This window comes from Peromyscus maniculatus, chromosome 6 (genome assembly GCF_049852395.1).
Source record: "Peromyscus maniculatus bairdii isolate BWxNUB_F1_BW_parent chromosome 6, HU_Pman_BW_mat_3.1, whole genome shotgun sequence".
NCBI classification, from domain to species: Eukaryota; Metazoa; Chordata; class Mammalia; order Rodentia; family Cricetidae; genus Peromyscus; species Peromyscus maniculatus.
The window spans coordinates 68059679-68078785 of NC_134857.1; the positions used below are offsets into that span (position 1 = coordinate 68059679).

The window sequence follows — 19107 nt, forward strand, 5'->3', positions numbered from 1 at the left end:
TACACACACAAAAGAAACCCCATAATGATACCTTGTGTGCTAGTTTTACTTTTTAAAGACTTGTTTATTTTTATTTTATATTTATTAGTGTTTTGTCTGTATGGATGTCTGTGCAGTGTGTGTGCAGTGTGTGCAGTGTGTGTGTGTGTGTGTGTGTGTGTGTGTGTGTGTGTGTGTCGTGCCCATAGAAGCCAGAAGAGGGTGTCAGATCCCCTAGAACTGGAGTTATAAACAGTTATGAGCTGGTAGGTACTAAAAATCAAACCTGGGTCCTCTAGAAAAGCAGCCAGTTCTCTTAACTGCTGAGCCATCTCTCCAGTCCCCTGTGTGCTAATTTAAAAAATTAGGAAAAAATAGTAACTGTGAGTCTGTTCTAATAAAAGCTGGTAGGGGCCAGTGTAGGGTTGGATAAAGTGTGAAGAGACGATGCACAGCCCAGAGCTATCATGATTGTTTGTTTGTTTCTTTAGATGATATTTTTCCTTTGTTTATTCATCTGTTGACAGTCATCTAGGCTGCATCCATAAATTGAATATTCTGAATAATTCTTTGGTAAACATGAATAAGCAAGTAACTCTAAGCTTTGCTGACTTACACACCTTTATAATGTTCCACAAGAGGTACAGATGGCCCAGAGGACAGTTCAAGTTTTATCAACTGAAGCAGCCATATTTGGCCCCTCACAGTGGCTGCTTTAGTTTCAACTCATACTAGAAATGTGTATAGGCTCTCTCTTCCCTCTGTACATGCTCACTGATTTTTCTTTTTTTCTCAGTTATATTGCAGCTTTTACTTTTTTTCTTTAAGAATCTATACAATGCATTTTAATCATATTTACCTCCTCCCAACCCCTCCCAGATCCATCTTCATTCCATACCCATCCAACTATATGCATTCTTTTTTTACCCCCATGATTTGAAAAGAACAGGGTTTTAAGAGATAACAACCAAACATGACAAAATAAAACATAGTAAGATCAAATAAAAACCATTACATTGAGGCTGGACAAGACAACCCAACAGAAGGAAACGAGCCCCAGGAGCAGGCACAAGAATCAGAGACCCACTTATTCACCTACTCAGGAGTTCCATAAAAATACTAAGCTGAAAGCTGTAATATATACACAGAGGTCCTGGTGCAGACCGTGTGCTTGCAGCTTCAATCTCTGATTTCATATGAGCCTTGCTCAGTTGATTTAGAGGGTCTTGTTCTCCTGGTGTTCTCCATCCCCTCTGGTTTTTACACTCTTTCCACCTCCTTTCCTCTGGGTTCTCTGAGCTCTTAGGAGAGGGATTTAATGGAGACATCCTATTTAGAGCTCTGTGTTCCATAGAGTCTCTCTCAGCATGGTGTCTAGCTGTGAGTCTCTGCATCTGTTCCCATCTCCTATAAGAGGAAGCTTCTCGGATGATGACTGAATAAGGCAGTGATCTGAGGAGAGCAGAATATCATTGGGAGTCATTGTATTGATCCCCTTTTTGTTCTTTCTTTCTTTCTTTCTTTTTTTGACCAGTAGTGTTCGGCTTTTCCCCAGGTCCCTGGGCTATCTAGTCTCTGGTTCTTGGTCACCCAAGCGGTGTCAGATATGGGTTCTATCTCAAGGTGTAGGCCTTAAGTCAAATTAGACATTGGTTCATTATTCCCACAAGTTCTGTGCCACCATTGCGCTACCTTGCAGGCAGGGCAGATTGAAAGTCAAAGGTTTTATGGCTAGGTTGGTGTTTACGTTTCTCTTTTTCTCTTTTGGTAGCCTAACCGAGTACCTTCCCCCACCAAAGACTCTAGAACATAGGGATGAAGGCTCCATGTAGGCACCAGCTCTACTTCTCCATGTTGAATGAGTTGTGTGAGGGGTGTTCTCAGCGATGGGGTCCTGCTGTCCATTTGCAGAAACAACCTATTGTCTTAGCAATGGCCTGGGTTGTTTGAGGCAGCTACTTTTGCTTCTACAACTGCAAAAAAAATAAAATAAAAACTGTAGAAGTTCAGCTGTAGAAATTCCCTGGGGTTGTTTATGTTTACTATCATATCGTCTGCAAATAAAGATACGTTGACTTCTTCCCTTCCTATTTATATCCCTTGATTTCCTTCAGTTGTCTTAATGCTCTAGCTAAGACTTCAAGTACTATATTGAATAGATATGAAGAGACAGACAGCCTTGTCTCATTCCTGATTTTAGTGGAATTGCTTTGAGTTTCTCTGCATTTAATTTTATGTTGGCTATAGGCTTGCTGTGAACTGCCTTTATTATGTTTAAGTATGTTCCTTATATCCCTAATCTCTCCAGGATTTTTATCATGAAGGGATGGTGGATTTTGTCAAAGGCCTTATCTGCATATAATGAGATGACCATGTAGGACTAAGTTTGTAGATGGATATTGTTTAAATTTGGCTTTTGCTTGGTATAGTAATCTGGGCTGGTATCTGTGGTCTTTGAGTCTGCAACACATCCATCTGTCCAGGCCCTTCTGGCTTTTAGAGTCTCCATTGAGAAGTCAGGAGATATTCTACTAGGTCTGCCTTTATATGGTACTTGGTCTTTTTCCTTTGCGGCTTTTAATATTATTTCTTTGTTTCTGTGTTTAGTGTTTTGATTATTATGTGCTGAGGGAACTTTTCTGGTCCAATCTATTTGGTTCTGTATGCTTCTTGAACCTTTATAAACATCTTCTTTAGGTTAGGAAAATTTTCTTTTATGACTTTTTTGAAAATATCCCTTGGCTGCTGGGCAGTGGTGGCGCACGCCTTCAATCCCAGCACTTGGGAGGCAGAGGCAGACGGATCTCTGTGAGTTTGAGGACCAGCCTGGGCTATAGAGTGAGATCCAGGACAGCCAGGGCTACACATGAAACCTTGTCTCAAAAAACAAAACAAACAAAAATTCCTGGGCCTTTGAGCTGTGATTCTTCTTCCTCTATTCTTAGTATTCTTAGGTTTGGTCTTTTCATCGTGTCCCAGATTTCCTGGATGTTTGTGTTGAGATTTTTTTTTTTAATTTAACATTTTCTTTGACCATTTCTTCTATCATATCTTAAGTGTCTGAAATTCTCTCTTCCATCTCTTGTATTCTCTTGGTGAAGCTTGTCTTTGTAGTTCCTATTCACATTCCTAAATTTTTCATTTCCAGAATTCCCTCAGTTTGGGTTTCCTTTATTGATTCTATTTCCATTTTTAGGTCTTGAAAAGTTTTATTCATTTCCTTTCACCGTTTGTGTTTTCCTGGATTTCTTTAAGAGGTTTATTAATTCCCTCTTTAAGGACCTCTATCTTCTCCAAACAGGCGGTGTTTCGGTGGTTTTCTTGTGCTTCAGCTGTGTTGGAATACTCAAGGCCTAACTGGGCTCTAATGGAGACATAATGCCCTGCTGTTGTGTTCTTACACTGGCATCTAGGCATCAGGGATGAGATGATTATAGGTCTAGGTGCTGGTCTCTAGGTTTCTCTTGGTTGGGTGGGTTATTTTGTTCCTTGTTTTCTGTTTCTTCCCTGGATTTTCCGAGTATGATGGCTGTATGTTGCCTGGTAGGAAATTTTCTTTGAACTTGGTAGTTGTTGTCACTGAGGGTTCCAGGTAAAATGTGTTTCTGCGTATTGAGAGCTGACACTTAGGAGTGGGGATAGGCTAGGATTCTAGGGGTTCCAGGAAGGAGGAGAGCAGAGTGTACAAACAGGGTCTGCTTATTTTGTCCCCTTAGAATTGGGGGAGACGGTGAAGAAAGGTCACCCAGAGGGTCGGCTATGGCACTGGGGATGAGACTGATACATTGGCTCTAGAGGGACAGAAGGAGAGGGCAAGATCTACAGCCTACCTGCTTTTTTGGCCGGGTGGTTTTGGTTTAGCAGCGAGTGCCTACCGGAGTCGGGGGGGGGGGGGGGGGGGGGGGCTGGGATGAAGCAACACACGAGGAGAGGAAGCTTAGGCAGGGAAGGTCTGTGGGCTCCACAGGAGATGGGGACAGAGGGGAGGGAGCTGCAGCTGGTGTTCTGTTGCAGAACTAGGGATAGGACTGGTGGGCTGGGTTTGGAGGAGAGCAGGGAGGGGGAAGGTCTTCGTTTAGCTTGTCTGTTTCCCAGTCTGGTCAGCTAGGGTTGGAGGCTGGAATACTAGAACGAGTTGAGGGAAGGGAGGTTGAGGAGGAGATCTTTGGGATCCATCCATTGGGGATGGGGTCAGAGAGGATTGGGAGACCAAAGCAAATTGTCTGCTACAGAGCTGGCCATGAGACTGGGGGGGGGGGGTTGGATCTGGAGAAGCAGGAGACCTGTGCCTACCTGTTCCCTGACAGGATCAGGATTGGGTCAGCAGGCGAGCCTGCTGGGTTAGGGGCCCAGGCAAAACAGCTAGTGGGGAGAGGGAGGTGAAGAGCTGTGGGATCCGCAGGAGATAGGAAGGGGGCCAGGGAAGGCTGCCACGCTGTTCTGCTGCAGAGCTGGCCATGAGACTGGGGGACTGGATCTAGGAGAAAGAGAGGGAAGAAAAATCTGCAGGTGGCCTACCTGGTTTTCTGGTAAGCGAGGCCTGTGGGCAATACAGGTCTTGACTGCCAGGAGTTGAAGGTGACCTTCAGGACATCTCGGGCCAACCAACACAGGAGTATAGTTAGCAGCTACATGGAAGATGCTTTGCAGAAATACCTGCTAGGTGCTGTAGGGAACAAGTTAACCGCAAGAGTTGCTCTCCCTTCCTTTAGTGTGAAGGGCTAGAGGCTCTGATTGCAGAAAAGGGCAGAGCATGGTTCATCTGTGGCCAGAGTTGACTAGACCAGGGCTGTTCAATGGAAACAACTCTGTGGTTTAAATCTTGTAGTAACCACATAAAAGTGGTAAGAGACAGGTGAAATTCATTTTGGTGGTATGCATTTCATTTAACTGATTACATTCAAAATGCTGTTATTTCAATATAAAAGGTTATCGAGACCTTTTATTTTGCAGCACATTTCTGTATGAACCAGGTACCGTTTGGCGGGTACTCTTAACATGTACTATTCAGTGCAAGACAAGGCCATAAAGAGCACCCAGCCTCAGCTCCCGGCAGCCTGCCCGCAGGGCTCTCTCCCTTGCCTCTCTGGCGTATTCTGACTGGTAGTCCTCTCCTGCAGGTGTATGTCCTCTGCCCCACTCAGTCTCTGGGCTCTGGTGGTTGTCAGGCTCACCTTTTTAAAAAACTCGATATGATCTTACTAGAGATGTGCTATGCCTTTCAGTAAAACCCACATCTCTTCCATGTAAGGATGATGTGTGTGTGACCTGCCCAGTCCTGATGTCATTCCGCTTCCCACCACTGCTGTGTTGCTTTTCAACCTGCAGGGTGGCTTTTGACATGCTAGCTCTCACTTAATTTTCATAGCTGCCATATGGGATAGGTAGGGCCGAGCAAGTAAACCATTTATCCACATTATTTAGGTGGAGAAACAGACTTGAGGAACTTAACAGGAGCTTTCCTAAGATTCTCCTAATAAGCAGCAGAACCAGGCTGAAACTCAAGTCCTTGGAGAATCTTTCCAGTTCTGTCTCTCGCTAGTTTCGTTTCCTTCTTTTTCTGTAGTGCATTGGCGCCGACAGTTCACCGGGATCGCTGTGTCTTCTACTTTTTTCTGTGCCTATAAATGTTATTCCTCCCTGTGTGTCCTTCCACAACAGAGCCACTGCCAGAATCCTATCCTTTCCTGAGTACCCTGGGTAAAATCCTGCTCTTTACACATCCCTACTTTGGCCGGTCAATTCTCAACTATAATATGTAGTTACAACACATTTAAACATGTTTTTGCTTGCTTAGCAGATGCCTCACTGATTAGTATATGGGACTGCATCCTTTTCTAGTGGAAGATGACACATTTAGGTATCCTTACAGTGGCTCATATTTCTTCCCTTCTTTCCCATGGAAAGCCTTCCTACTTCATTTAGTCTTTATTAAAACTATGAAGTTGTGAATTTAGTTCTAATTTATTTGCATAGAAGAGGTCACCCAAAGCCAGACATTCTTTTGATACCTTGATGTCTAAAATTTTGTTGCCTGTATTACCTATTACAAATGTGTCCTATATTATGTCTTCTGGGGCCACTGTGTGCTTTAGAGTGCAAGACATGGCCACTGTTGAACTGGAAGGGTAGATACTAATCGGAAAACACTCATATGACAATTTAGTTCGTGTTGAGGTTGGCACCATAGAGGGAGGGTTTGGGGAAATCCAGTGTAGCTTCCCTGAAGTAGACCTAAAGCTGAATCCTAAAGAATGAATGAGTCTCAGAGAGTTGAAAACTTGTCATGGGGGGGTGAAACAAGAGGAAGGGACTTGTAAAGTTCCTGCAAACTATGTTCAAAAAATGTCAATTAGCCAGGGCAGTGGTGGCGCACGCCTTTAATCCCAGCACTCGGGAGGCAGAGGCAGGCGGATCTCCGTGAGTTCGAGGCCAGCCTGGGCTACCAAGTGAGTTCCAGGAAAGGTGCAAAGCTACAGAGAGAAACCCTGTCTCGAAAAACCAAAAAAAAAAAAAAAAAAAAAAAAAGTCAATTAAAAAAAAAAAAAAAGGAACCTCTAGGCTGGGCATGGTGGCGCACGCCTTTAATCCCAGAACTCAGGAGGCAGAGGCAGGTAGATCTCTGAGTTTGGGCCTGGTCTACATGGTGATTTCCAGGGTAGCCAGAGCTACAGTGGGATCCTGTCTCAAGGACACAAAAACAGGGAACCCCTGAAGGGTGTTGAATGTTCTGACTCATTTCTCTAAAGGACAACTGTGAGGGACAAGCAGTAGCTCCTACAAGAGTTGAAGCTGAAAGTAGATGGAAGGAGGCCAGGTCTTCCAAGGTGAAGTCAGAGGTGCTGTAGAGGCATTGTAGAGGCCATGCTATGGAGGTGGATTCCTGGGGTGCCAGGCAGTCATGTGAGAAGGGCTCAGTTGATTCAATTACAGATCAAGGAACTTGAATTTCTGCCATGGGCCTGCATAGCACTCATAGAGAAGAGAGTGTGTGGCCAGAAGCAGGGCTGGGCTGCGGCTAGGGACATTGGCTTCAGTTTAACATTCTAGCTTTAAGGAGTTGGTGAAGGTGATCTGGTCTTTTTTTTTCCCATAGCCTTTGAGAAAGCTAGTGGTACCACATTTTGTTGTTGTTGTTGTTGGGAATCAGATTGGGGGCAGGGGGAGAGGACTGAACCTAGACTTAGGATTGTGTTTTAACTGCAGAAGCTGTGGGGGTGGAAGGGATGTTGATTTGTTGTGTTGTGGTTGTGCTGTGTGTACAAGGAGGAGTGTATGCGCCCATGCATGCATGTATGAAGGAGGCCAGGGTAAACTGCTGGTGTCATCTGTTGTTGTCCAACTTAGTTTCTGAGACAGGCTCACTGACTGGCTAGAGGCTGGCCAGTGAGCCCCTGGGTTATCCGAGCCCGTCCTCTGAGCACTGGCATTACAGATGCACAAAGTACATCTGAGTGTTTTGAGGCATCTCCCCCAGCCCCTAAAGCTGTGTTTTTAAAGCCACGTCACATTGTTCTGTGCTCTGGTGTTGGCAAGCTAACCAACCCTCAGCATACTAGTTCTGCCTGCCTCCTCCACACACACTTGTCTGTTAAGCTATTGCTCTGCTAGCCGAATCCTCCTCCTCTAATACCCTCCTGAAATTAGAAAGGAGAGCTTTCCTGGCCATGGCCTGCCTGGGGCTGGAGGCCCATGGATCTTGTTCACCTTCCATGTACAGTACCCTTGTTCATTCTAGTCCTCTTTCTCTTATCACTGACATTTGTCATGCATAGATCACTCTGATCCTGGGAGGAAAACCAAACAGTGAAACTATTGGTCTAGGATTTTCAAAGCACTTAACCGATATTCCCTCTTTCAGAGTCCTCAACAGTTCTGGAAGAAAGAAGGTGTGTCTTGCTTCATTAAGTGTACTGGGAGTGGGTGTGCCCACTCCACCATGGCATTGTGTTGGAACTTGTCCAGTAGCACAGGAATATTCTGGGGAAGGCCTCAAAGTAAAGACGAACAGGTGTTACCAGTATGTGTTCATTTCACACTTGAGAAAACTGAGGATACTTCAAAGGGATTTGGGTGTGTGTTTGTTTGGTTTTTTATTTTATTTTGTGTCTATGAATTTTTGTCTGTTTGTATATACACCATATGTATGCAGCACCCGCAGAGCCCAGAAGAGGACAGTTGTAAGCAGCAATATTGGTGATGAGAACTGAACCCAGGTCCAGTGCAAGAGCAGCAAGTGCTCTTACCCACTGAGTTCTCTCTTCGTGCTCCAATGAATTCAAAAGTTAAGGGATTTGGGGGAGGGGGTCAAAGATTTAGTGCTGTGAGCCCAGTATGAGGAGGGCACATAACTAAATCCTACCACTTGTGTATGTGGTGCAGCTCAAACGGGAAGGTATCCTGGCAGTTGGGAGCCAAGGAATACCACAAAATCCACACTCTACAGCAATCCTTACACAAGATATTTTGGGGAGGGAAACCCCCAGGAGGGTGGCTGAAGCAGTAGAGAACTGGGCAGAAGACAGGGATTATATAGGGGTTTGGGGGAGGAGGGGCAGAGAGAGGGGAGGAGCTTTCCAGGGTGGCCTAGGATTGGAGGAATTATGTGGCCTGATCTTAAGGCAAACTCAGAGATTGGTGGTATTTTTTTCTGTAGGGTGGGTCCTGGCCACTGTCCTCAGGGGACTGGAACATAGCTCTTAGGGAAAGTTAGAAAAGTCTGGGGGTGGGCCCTGGCCTTTGGAACTTCTCAGGGGCAGGGCCTAGCCATTGAAGATAGACTTAGAGTCAGGGGCGGAGCCTAAAGGGGAATCTGTACAAGGCCTGAGTCAGTGGGACTAGCCAACACTTAGAAGGTAGAGACAGGAGGCTTGCTGCAAGTCAGGGCGATCATGAACGACATAGCCAGACGTAACAAAACAACAAAAGTTTTAGACCTTTACTTAAAAATCATTTGGTCAGGGGCTGGAGAGATAGCTCAGAGGTTAAGAACACTGGCTGCTCTTTCAAAGGTCCTGAGTTCAATTCTCAACAACCACATGGTGGCTCACGACCACCTATAATGAGATCTGGCGCCCTCTTCTGTGCATGCTGGCAGAACACTGTATGCATACTAAATCTTTAAAAACAATTATTCGGTCAGCTTGATGAGTAAAAATTGATTCTGTCCCTGAAACCCACATGGTGTTTTACACACACACATACACACACACACACACACACACACACACACACACACACACACGCACGCACGCACACACACACACACACAAATAAAATATTGGTGTTTTGTTTTTTTTTTTTTAATTTTGGAGGGGGGCTGAAGAAATGGCTCACTGGGTAAAGCTGCTTGCCACCAAGCCTGATCGCCTGAGTTCATTTCTCATACTCAACACAGCAGAAGGAAATTGTCCTGACATTTTGGTGTACACTATGGCACACAGACACATTGATGTGTGTGTGTGTGTGTGTGTGTGTGTGTGTGTGTGTGTGTGTGTGTGTGTGTGTGTGTAAGGGGGAGACAGGGTTTCTCTCTGTAGCCCTGGCTGTTCTACAACTTTCTATGTAGACCAGGCTGGCCTCAAACTCAGAGATCTGCCTACCTCTGCCTCTCAAATACTGTATGCCACACCATTTGGACACAAATGAGTTCCAGGACACCCAGGGCTACAAAAAAAGACCTTGTCTAAAAACCGATGATGATGATGATGATGATGATATGCAGATTCATGAAGCATTTCATGTTTTTGAGTCTCACTGGATGTGTGAACCACTCTTAAGGGCAGGCCCCATGCAGAGCAGTAGGTGACAACACAAAATGAACTCAACAATATTTTTATAGACTTTCAGTCTCATGTTCTGCTTTGTTTGGGCATTTACTAATTTTTCTTTCTGGTTCTTTGCTTGTAGATTATGGTTTCCAATTTTGTGCTAATAAGGATTTTGTCTGTCTGTCTGTGTTTCTTGTGCTTTTTCTTTGTGTTTTTCAAATTTTTTATTCCAGTTTGTTTGTTTGGCTTTCCTGATTTTGAGAGGGAGAAAGGTGTGGAATTGGGTGGGTGGGGAGGAAGGATCTGGGAAAGGTTTGGGTAGGGGAACCCTGATCAGAATATATTATATGAAAAAAGATATTTACAGTAAATACATATATATGTATATATACATACATATATGATAGTGGGTAGAATGATAACCTGTTAATGCTGACTATATGAACACCTAGAATCACCTCCACTTCTTTTTAAAAGAGATATAAAGCAAAGAACAATCAGACTGCAACCCTCAGAACCAGGGAGGCTACATAGCAGGGGGGACCCTAGGATGACTGTGGCTTATAATAAGTTTTGGTTTTACTCAATTACTGGGCAAGCCTCAGTGAAACATTTCACTATTAGGATATGAATTTGTACTGTATCAAGCTGATAATAGAAAAATAAATAAATAAAAATGGAAAGAAAAAAAAAAAAGAACTACAATACAGCTGGGGGGGGGTGGCGCAGGCCTTTGATCCCAGCACTCAGGAGGCAGAGGCAAGTGAATCTCTCTGTGAGTTCAAGGCCAGCCTGATCTACAAACTGAATTCCAGGGCAGGCTCCAAAAGCTACACAGACAAACCTTGTCTCAGAAAACAAACAAAACAAAAAAGAACTACAATATAAATGTTCAAATGTTAACTGTCTTACTGTGCTAGTGAGTCCCAAAACCTAGTCCTTGTACCTCTCTCCCCTGGGTAAGCAGAGAGCAGTGAAGACTTTTTGAACCATTTCACCTCTTATTGGTATATTTATTAAAAATATAGGTGGCAGAACTTGCCAGGAAGTTACAGGGAGCAGGCTGTAAGCTTGATACCCTAAGTTTATTCCCTGGGAACCACATAGTAGAAGGAAAGGTCTGACTCCCAAAGTTCTCATCTGACACCCCCCCCCCAGCAGGCCAAGGCAGGAATATTGTGATGTGCATATGTACACACAAGATAAATAAATAAAATGCAGGGGCTGGGGAATGGCTCATCAGTTCACAGGGTGCACTGCTCTTGAGGAGAACCTGAGTTTGTTAGCAACTTCAGTTCCTCAGGCTGCCTCAGGCTGTGCACTCCCAAGCTCATACCCTCATCCAAATCTACATAGTTCAAAACAATAAACCCATAAAATGTAAAGAAAAAAAAAAGACGGTCTTACTATGTAGGCATGCGCTATCATAATCATCTTCTAGAATACGTTTTCAGATATATATATATACTCGCTTGCCTTTTGAGTATGAAATAATGAGAGTTCCTTTTATATAGCTTACATTAAAGCTAAAGTTATCCACAGTAGAGCCAACCTCGTTGGCGGAGGTGTGGGTGAGCCAGCCCTGAAGTTGTAAGCATGGGCGAGTTGTTCCCACTACTTGTCTGCTGTGTGGTGTGTGAGAGGGTAAGAGATGCCCCCCATTACCCCTTACCCTTTACCACCTGCAATAGAGGAGAGAGCTGACCATGCCCCTCACCAAGGCAACACAACAGAGCTGCCCAGTGGTCAAAGGTGAGGGTGATCCAGCCCCCATGTTATGAGCAAAGAAGAGCTGTCTCCATTATTCATCGGACATGTGGTAGCATGGGCCGAGGAGAACTGCCCCCCCCCACACACACACACACACACACACACACGTCCTGCCCATCAATACCTAAGACAGATGGAGGAGCTGGCCCTGGGCAACACAACGGGTAGGCAATACCTACCTTAATGATGTGGGTGTGGGAGAGCTGACCCTGAGGGTGTGAAGGCAGGAGAACTGGCCCCGCCCCTCACTCATTGCTGCAAGAGGTGAACTAGCCGGGCAATGCTGCAGAGCTCACCCTGGTGGTGAGGACGGGAGAACTGGCGGGTGGACCAATCTACAGCTGCCCGGGCCTAGAACCAGGGTTATGACTTGACCTGCCCCAACATCCACCCCATCTGTGATCATCTGGAGCACATGAAGAGACCTGACCCACAGACCCAAAGCTGCGGGATCTCCACAACACAGGGCAACAACAGAGTATCCAGGAAGAGTCCTAGTGTAATAGAAACCAGAGTTCTCAAACCAAACCAATTACTTTTTGCAGTGAACACTTGCAATTTTTTTCTCTTAAATTTTATTTTATTTGGGGGGCGGTGCAGGGACAGAGGGCAGATTTGAAGGGACAGGGAAATGAATAGGCTCAGGATACGTCATGTAAAAGACACATAGAATAAATAAAGACAAATTTAAAAAAAGCTAAAGTTGTCTTAGAACCTGGCATGGTGGAGCACTCTAGTAATCCTGGACTCTGGAGGATGAGACAAGAAGATCCAGAGTTTGAGATTAGAGTGGGCTCCGTGGTGAGACACTGCTTTAGAATAGTTAACTGGTAAGAAAGAACATTGCCCCAAACCTCTCACCTCTTCCATCTTCACCTCTATTCAAAGTCTTTATGTAAAATTGTGTCATATATAAAATGGAATGTTTCCAATGAATCTTACCATTATCAAGCATTAACATTTTTTTATTTGTTAATAATCTGGAGTAATTCATGTACTGAATCTCAGATTCAGTCTGAGGCCAAAAGAAGTGAGGAGACCATGATTCAACAGGTTTATTGTTAGTGACACTGTAGTAATTCTAGAGACCATCTTGATTGTATTATGGAAGAGAGAAACCAAGTAAATATACTGGCATTGTTCAGGAGAGGGATTCTCACTATCTGAAAAGGAAGAGGAAGTTTGGAATGGAAGGCTAGGAATGTAGCTCTGCAGTAGATTGCCTAGCATGTGTGAGTCCGAATTCAGTTCTTGACAGTGAAAAGAGAAAAAGTGTGGAATGGAGAAAGTGAGGAAGCATCCTGTCATACTGATTTCAGTTTGGAAGTTGTCACTTTGAACGTCAAGTGTGGGAAGTATGTTAGAGGACCTGGAAAGAAGGACACTGAGGAGCAGTGTCTGGCAGATCCTAGCTGCTTGTGTCAAAGTCCATTTCCTGTCCTACTTAAAGGAACCAGGGGTCCTCAGAAAAACGTTTTATTCCAGGTCGACATACGAAACAAGGTGAACGAGAGTGTCTTTCTGTGTCAGAGAACAAAGACATTGTCAGTGGCAGATGGGGACTTGTTAAACAGACACAGGGTCTTGTTTGTAGACGTTCCCATTTCCTAGTTGGGACTTTGTGTTTCCCTCTTATCTGCATTCACTTTATGCTGAATTTAAAGTTCAGCGTTACAGTCCCTTTTTTTAAAAAGATAGTATCTTTAATTATGTTTATACGTGTGTGTATAGGTTTGTGCCTGAAGTTCCTGCAGAGGCCAGGAAAGGGCATTGGGTGCCCTGGAGGTGGAGTTCCATGCGGTTGTGAGCCACCCAGCTTGAATGCTGGGAACTGGACTCAGGTCCTCTGGGTGAGCAGTCCACACTCTTACCAGGTCCTTCTTCAGCCCCAGTCTCCAGTACACACACAACCTAGGGTGTATCCATGGACAGCGTTTGGGAGTTGGCTCTCTTCCTCACCTTGTTGGGTCTGTCATGAATGTCACACTCTAGGCCAGCTGACTCTCCTGTCATTCACCACCTCCTTGTAGGAATGCTGGGATGTGCTACTACCTCTGGCTTTTCATGTGGGTTCCAGAATTGAAGCTTAGCTCGGCAGGCTTAGTTGGCACTGTCACCCACTGAACCAGGGAACAAACAACAAAAAAGCATTCGAGTCAATCCCAGCACTCTGGAGGCAGAGACAGGCAGATCTCTCTGGGTTCGAGGTAAGCCTGGTCTACATGGGGAGTTCCAGGCCAGCTAGAGCTACACAGTGAGACCCTGTCTCAAAACAACAGTAACAGAAATTCAGTCCTCCTTTTGGGCCACCAACCCTGTGTCGAGCCCCAGTGTCTGGCCTGGCACACCTCCCACCTGTGCCACCATATCAGCCAACGGTTCCTTAAAGAAATATCTTTCAGAAACCTAGTGGCTTTGTGTCACCCATACCTGTGGCATCCTAGGCAGTAGTTGCACGGGTATTCTTGAAGGAATTGTGAAGATGTGAACTTTTTTTTTTTATGCTTTTTTGGGACATTTTCACAAGTCGCCCTAGACTGCTTATGGGATGAGAAGGCAATATTTAAACATTCTTTTAAATGGTGGGAGGAGATTTCAGGTGCAGCTCTATGGTAGAGCCATGGGCTAGCATGCAGAAGGTACCAAGGGGGTAAAGGCTAATGGACTGGACTGTGCAACTTCAGGGAGGAAACATTGGTGTGATCACTTGTTATCGGCTTAAGAGAGCGATGGAAGTGTTTCAGACGAGGAGCAGTAGTAGAGAGAGCCGGCTAGAGGGATGGCTCAGCCGGGAAGAGTTCAGCTCCGTCTGTCTGTCCGTCCGTCCATCTGTTCGTCCGTCACCCACATCAGGCAGCTCACAACCAACCCCTGTTACTCCAGCTGCAGGGAGGCTGAGGCCCTCTTCTGGCTTCCATGGTCACCTTCATACACATGGCAGAATCACAGACAGCACATTAATAGAAAGAAATCTTTCTAAAAGTAAAAAAATAGTAACAGATATAAACACTTGGGTAAGTGGTTGTTAGAGAACAGAATTCTCCAAACACAGCCGATTTAAAAGGAAAGAATAGATTTATACCGATGAGAAGTCTCAGGTAATCATGATGCTCTCACGTTACCAACATCACTTACAGTGTGTCAGAATATTCAGCTTGGGTGGGCATGGTGGCCCATCCCTACAATAACAATGCTTGGCAGGCTGAGGCAAGAAGTTAACTAATTTTAGTCTAGCCTGGGCTACATAGTGAGTTCCAAGCCAGTTTGGGATACAGAGTGAGATTCTGTGCCAAGCAAACAAAAATATTTAACCTGATTTTAATCATGAGGAGACATCAGACATTTCCCCAACGTATGCCATTCATTCAACAGGACAACTGACTTGGACTTTAAAATATTGTGTGGGGGTGGTGAGATGGCTCAGTTGGTAAAGAGCTTGCTGTGCGAATGTGAAGACCTGAATTCAGAGCCACAGCATCCATGTGGAAAGCTGGAGCTGACAGATCTGTAATCCCAGTTCTGGGAAAGCAGGGACATTGGAATCCCTGGAGTCCACTGGCCAAACAGCCTAGCTGAATTGTTGAACTCCAGGTTCAGTAAGAAACCCTATCTCAAAAATAAGATGAGAATAACTGAGGAAGACGCCAAATGTTGACCTCTGACCTCCACAGTCATGTACAAACATACTCATCCATACATATATGACACAAACATGAAAAAGATGTCATTGTTATAGGAGATAAGTGGGTAGAGGACTCAGAGGTAGAGAGGAGGGAGTCTATATATGTATTTTATTAATATGTATGTGTGTATACATACATATGTATATTTAAGAGCTTTGGTTAAATCATAGATTGAGGCGGTTAAGGGACAGATGTAAAGAATATTGATAAGACAGATGGGAAACTGGAATACTACCCCATGTTAGATAATATTCTATCAAAGTTAGCTTATCGGGCATGCTGACGGCAGTTCCTGTAGAGTCTCTCAAGGTACTTAGTATGTATACACTAAAGTAATTAAAGGTAAAACGTCATGATGTCTCTATAATGATGTCTCATTTTTAAATGAGAAAAAATGTATAATGTAGAAGAAGAAGAAGAAGCAGATGTGGGCTGAGGATGCGACTCGGTTGCAGTGTTCCCTGGGCAAGCATGAGGACTGAGTTAGGATCACCAGAGCCCATGGAAAAGCCAGCACACGTTTGTTTTTTTTGTTGTAGTTGCTTTGTTTTATGTTTTTGTTTGTTTTTGTTTACTTGTTTCTTTCTTTGGTTTTTCGAGACAGGGTTTCTCTGTGTAGCCCTGGCTGTCCCGGAACTCACTCTGTAGACCAGGCTGGCCTCGAATTCACAGAGATCCTCCTGCCTCTGCCTCCCAAGTGCTGGGATTAAAGACATGCGCCACCACTGCCCAGCTAGGCCAGTGTAATTTTAATTCCACTTCTGGTGTACAGAGAACTTGCTGGCTAACCAACCCTGCCAAATTGGTAAGCTCCAGGTTCCATGATAGTTCCTATCTCCAAAACAAGGTGGAGAGCAATAGATGTCAGCCTCTGCACCACTACCCCCGCCCTGCCCGGCCCCGCCCCGCCCCATGTGTATGCACTGGCACAGGCACTTTTATGCACACCTATACCACGGGTTGCCCTTTGACATCCACATGCACCTCCCAAAAGATAAGTAAGTGTAAAGCTTGTAAAAACAGAGGGAGGGGAGGGGAAAGAAGGGAGAGGCTGGCAAACAGTGTGACACAGGTGGGTCTGGAGCAGGGTTCTCAATTTCCTAACCCTGCGACCTTTCCTCATGCTGTGCTGACCCCAACCATAAATAATCTGCCTGCTACTTCAGAACTGTAATTCTGCCCCCGTTAGGAATTGTAATGTGGATATCTAATGTGCAGGCTATCTGATGTGTCACCCTGTGGAAGGGCCATTCGATCCGAAAGGAGCGGCACCCGAGGGTTGAGAACCACGGATCTAGATGAAGAGTGTTACCCTCTTGCTCCTTCAGCTTTAGTACTGCTTGAAATTATTCAGAACTAAACATGGACCAGGGTAACTTGGTGGAGAGGAGAAGAGGTGTAAGCGATTAAAAAGGAGTATGATGGAGGATGGGTAGAGGCCATAAGTGAACATAGCATTTCTTAGGTCTGTTAAATGTAGAGCAGTAGTCAGGGATGAATTTTCAAAGGTTTTAGGGCCACCTGATGAAAGGTATCATTCACACATCTAATTGTGTATCGTAAAGGCTGAGGAATCGTGTTCTGGAAGGGCTGAGGGAATGATGTGCCAGAGTGGGAGAGTGAAATGAGGTGATTTGAGTTGGCAGTGGTAGTTTGTTGGTAGCTCGTTGGTTTGTTCCAGTATTTCAGGCTTGAGGCAATGTACCTACTGAAGGGGTCATTGATAACATATTTAAAAAAGACAGTCCCTAGTGTTAGAAATAGGGGTTCCAACTGAAGTTTCTGAACAAGGCAAACTTTACTCTCAATCAAATATGGTGAGTGAAGAGCAAACACATAGAAACAGGAAATGCATTTGTCATGCTAGAAGAAGGTTCTAAAGGACCTTGAAGTCTCTAGTTGGATAATCTGCCTCAGAAAACCTGTCTCTGGAGAGTGCATATTTGAGTGGAAATCTCTACTCTCCGGGGTGAAGCTAAATGGAACCTGACCTTTGGTGCTACATTTCTATGGAGGAAAGACCTGCAAAAGCTATGTTTTTCTTCTGACCACCTCAGTCTCATGCCAGACTACTTTATTCTCTCCTTTGCCTCCTCCCTGGTCTCTCATATTTTAACCTGAAGTCTTCCTCCCAGATCTGTACTTGGACTTGAAACCAGGATGACCCAAACTTTCTCTTTCCACCTACCAGGCCTGCCTAACAGGCCTTTCTTCCTCCTTCACTTCATCTCTCATTTTCCTTCTTTAAGCTCTTAGTTTAAAAAAAAAAAAAAAAAAAAAAGTATGTGTTCACATAGGTAAGGGTACAGTGGTACAGTGAAACCACCAAATTAGACCACTCCATGGGTAGAAAGAAAGGTTTATTGGTGATCAGACTGCCAAGGCTATTTATCAGTAACAGAGAAGAGCAAAGTGGTGGAAAAGCAGTCGGATTTTATGTGACATCCAGCAGGGTGGGGTCTTTGAGCTGATACCGGCTGTTCAGATTGATGGGAACTGGATGCCCTTATAGGAAGTAGTTGACTTTTTGGGTAGGATTAAGGGAGGTTCCTGGTGGTTTAAGGGAAGTTCCTGGTAAGCAGAAACCCACCTTTAGGTCTTTGTTTAGCCAATAACAATCCTGTTTACCAGGCCAAAATCCTTGGAGGTCCAGGGGTTGGGGGTGGGGACCTAATGTGATAATCTGCTTGTTCTCCATCATACTGGCCCTGTCGTGTATTGTTGTTTCGGTTTTTTAGTAGAGCCTATAGTGGCTGGTCATGTCAGCTGACCTTTGCCCATGCCCCCAGCAGTCTTCTTCAGTAGATAATTGACACTTGCTTTCAGTTTTGTAGCCCTGATCATGACACAGCTCAAATGCAGTCCTGCTAAGCTTGAACTCAGTGTTAGACTTCATGCTATGACTGAGTCTTCATGCTATAGACATATAGACAGAAAAGTGCTTCCAAGTTCAAATAAATCTTCTCAGTTTTGCTGGGCGGTGGTGGCACACACCTTTAATCCCAGCGCTGGGAGGCAGAGGCAGGCGGATCTCTATGAGTTCGAGGCCAGCCTGGTCTACAGAGTGAGTTCCAGGACAGGCACAAAGCTACACAGAGAAACCCTGTCTCAAAAAAAACAAAACAACAACAACAACAACAAAATCTCAGTTTCGATAGGGATATGGAAAGCCAGTTTCCTTCCAGAGTCAAGAAGAAGGTAAGAGGAGGCCCAGGGTGTACCAAGGGAAAAATGGACTTGCTCTGGAAGTCTCTGGGTAGATTCAGAGCCAGCTTGAGATTGGGAGGAGGATGTTGTGGGTACACTGCAAAAAGCAGAGGAGCAGATGGCACCAAAGACAGTCTTGACAAACCCTTTCCAAGAGGCCCTTTCTGGCAGGGGGCTGCCAACCCGATGCTATGGCTAATGGCCTGGTTAGTATTTACTTGAGTACAGGATGAGACTCTGATGAATTTTAAGTAGACAAATTGGTGAATTTGCATTATAATAAGCTCATGACTATCAACTCCTGGCTCTGCTTGGTCCTTCGTTCTATTGAGATTTTTCTTTTGAACTAACCATCTCCAGTGTCTTGTCTGTTTTATGTTGTTTTGTTTTCTTTCTCTTTCTTCCTCCTGTCCTGCATCACTCTCTCCTGGGTCCTTCTTCTTTGATGTCTTCCTCTTTCTGACCCAAAGATCAGCCAGTAAAAAGCAGTCTCACCTGTCCAGGTAAGAGGGATGCCTCTGGTGGAAAGATCCCCTGCTTGGCGTTTTTTAAATTTGTGTAGGGTGGTGGTGGTGGTGGTGGTGGTGGTGGTGGTGGTAGTGGTTGGTTGGGGAGGAGGGAATACTGTTTTGGTTTTGACACTACAGTCTCACAGTATAACCCAGGCCAGTCTGAAAAGGCCAGACTGCCTTGAACTC

The 19107-nt window shown here is 44.8% G+C and overlaps 1 protein-coding gene across 12 annotated transcripts in view; it reads left to right on the forward strand.

The window, feature by feature from the left end:
• Window positions 1-19107, forward strand: part of Arhgef11 (Rho guanine nucleotide exchange factor 11) — a 120762-nt gene that overhangs the window by 47010 nt on the left and 54645 nt on the right. For 8 of the 12 annotated variants that reach the window (XM_015995306.3, XM_042279252.2, XM_042279249.2 and 5 more), the window contains exon 2: window positions 18880-18912. The exons of the other annotated variants lie outside the window; for them this stretch is intronic. In XM_015995306.3, the coding sequence (XP_015850792.1) occupies window positions 18880-18912 (33 nt within the window). The remainder of the gene's footprint in view (window positions 1-18879; window positions 18913-19107) is intronic. 12 annotated transcript variants of the gene reach the window in all.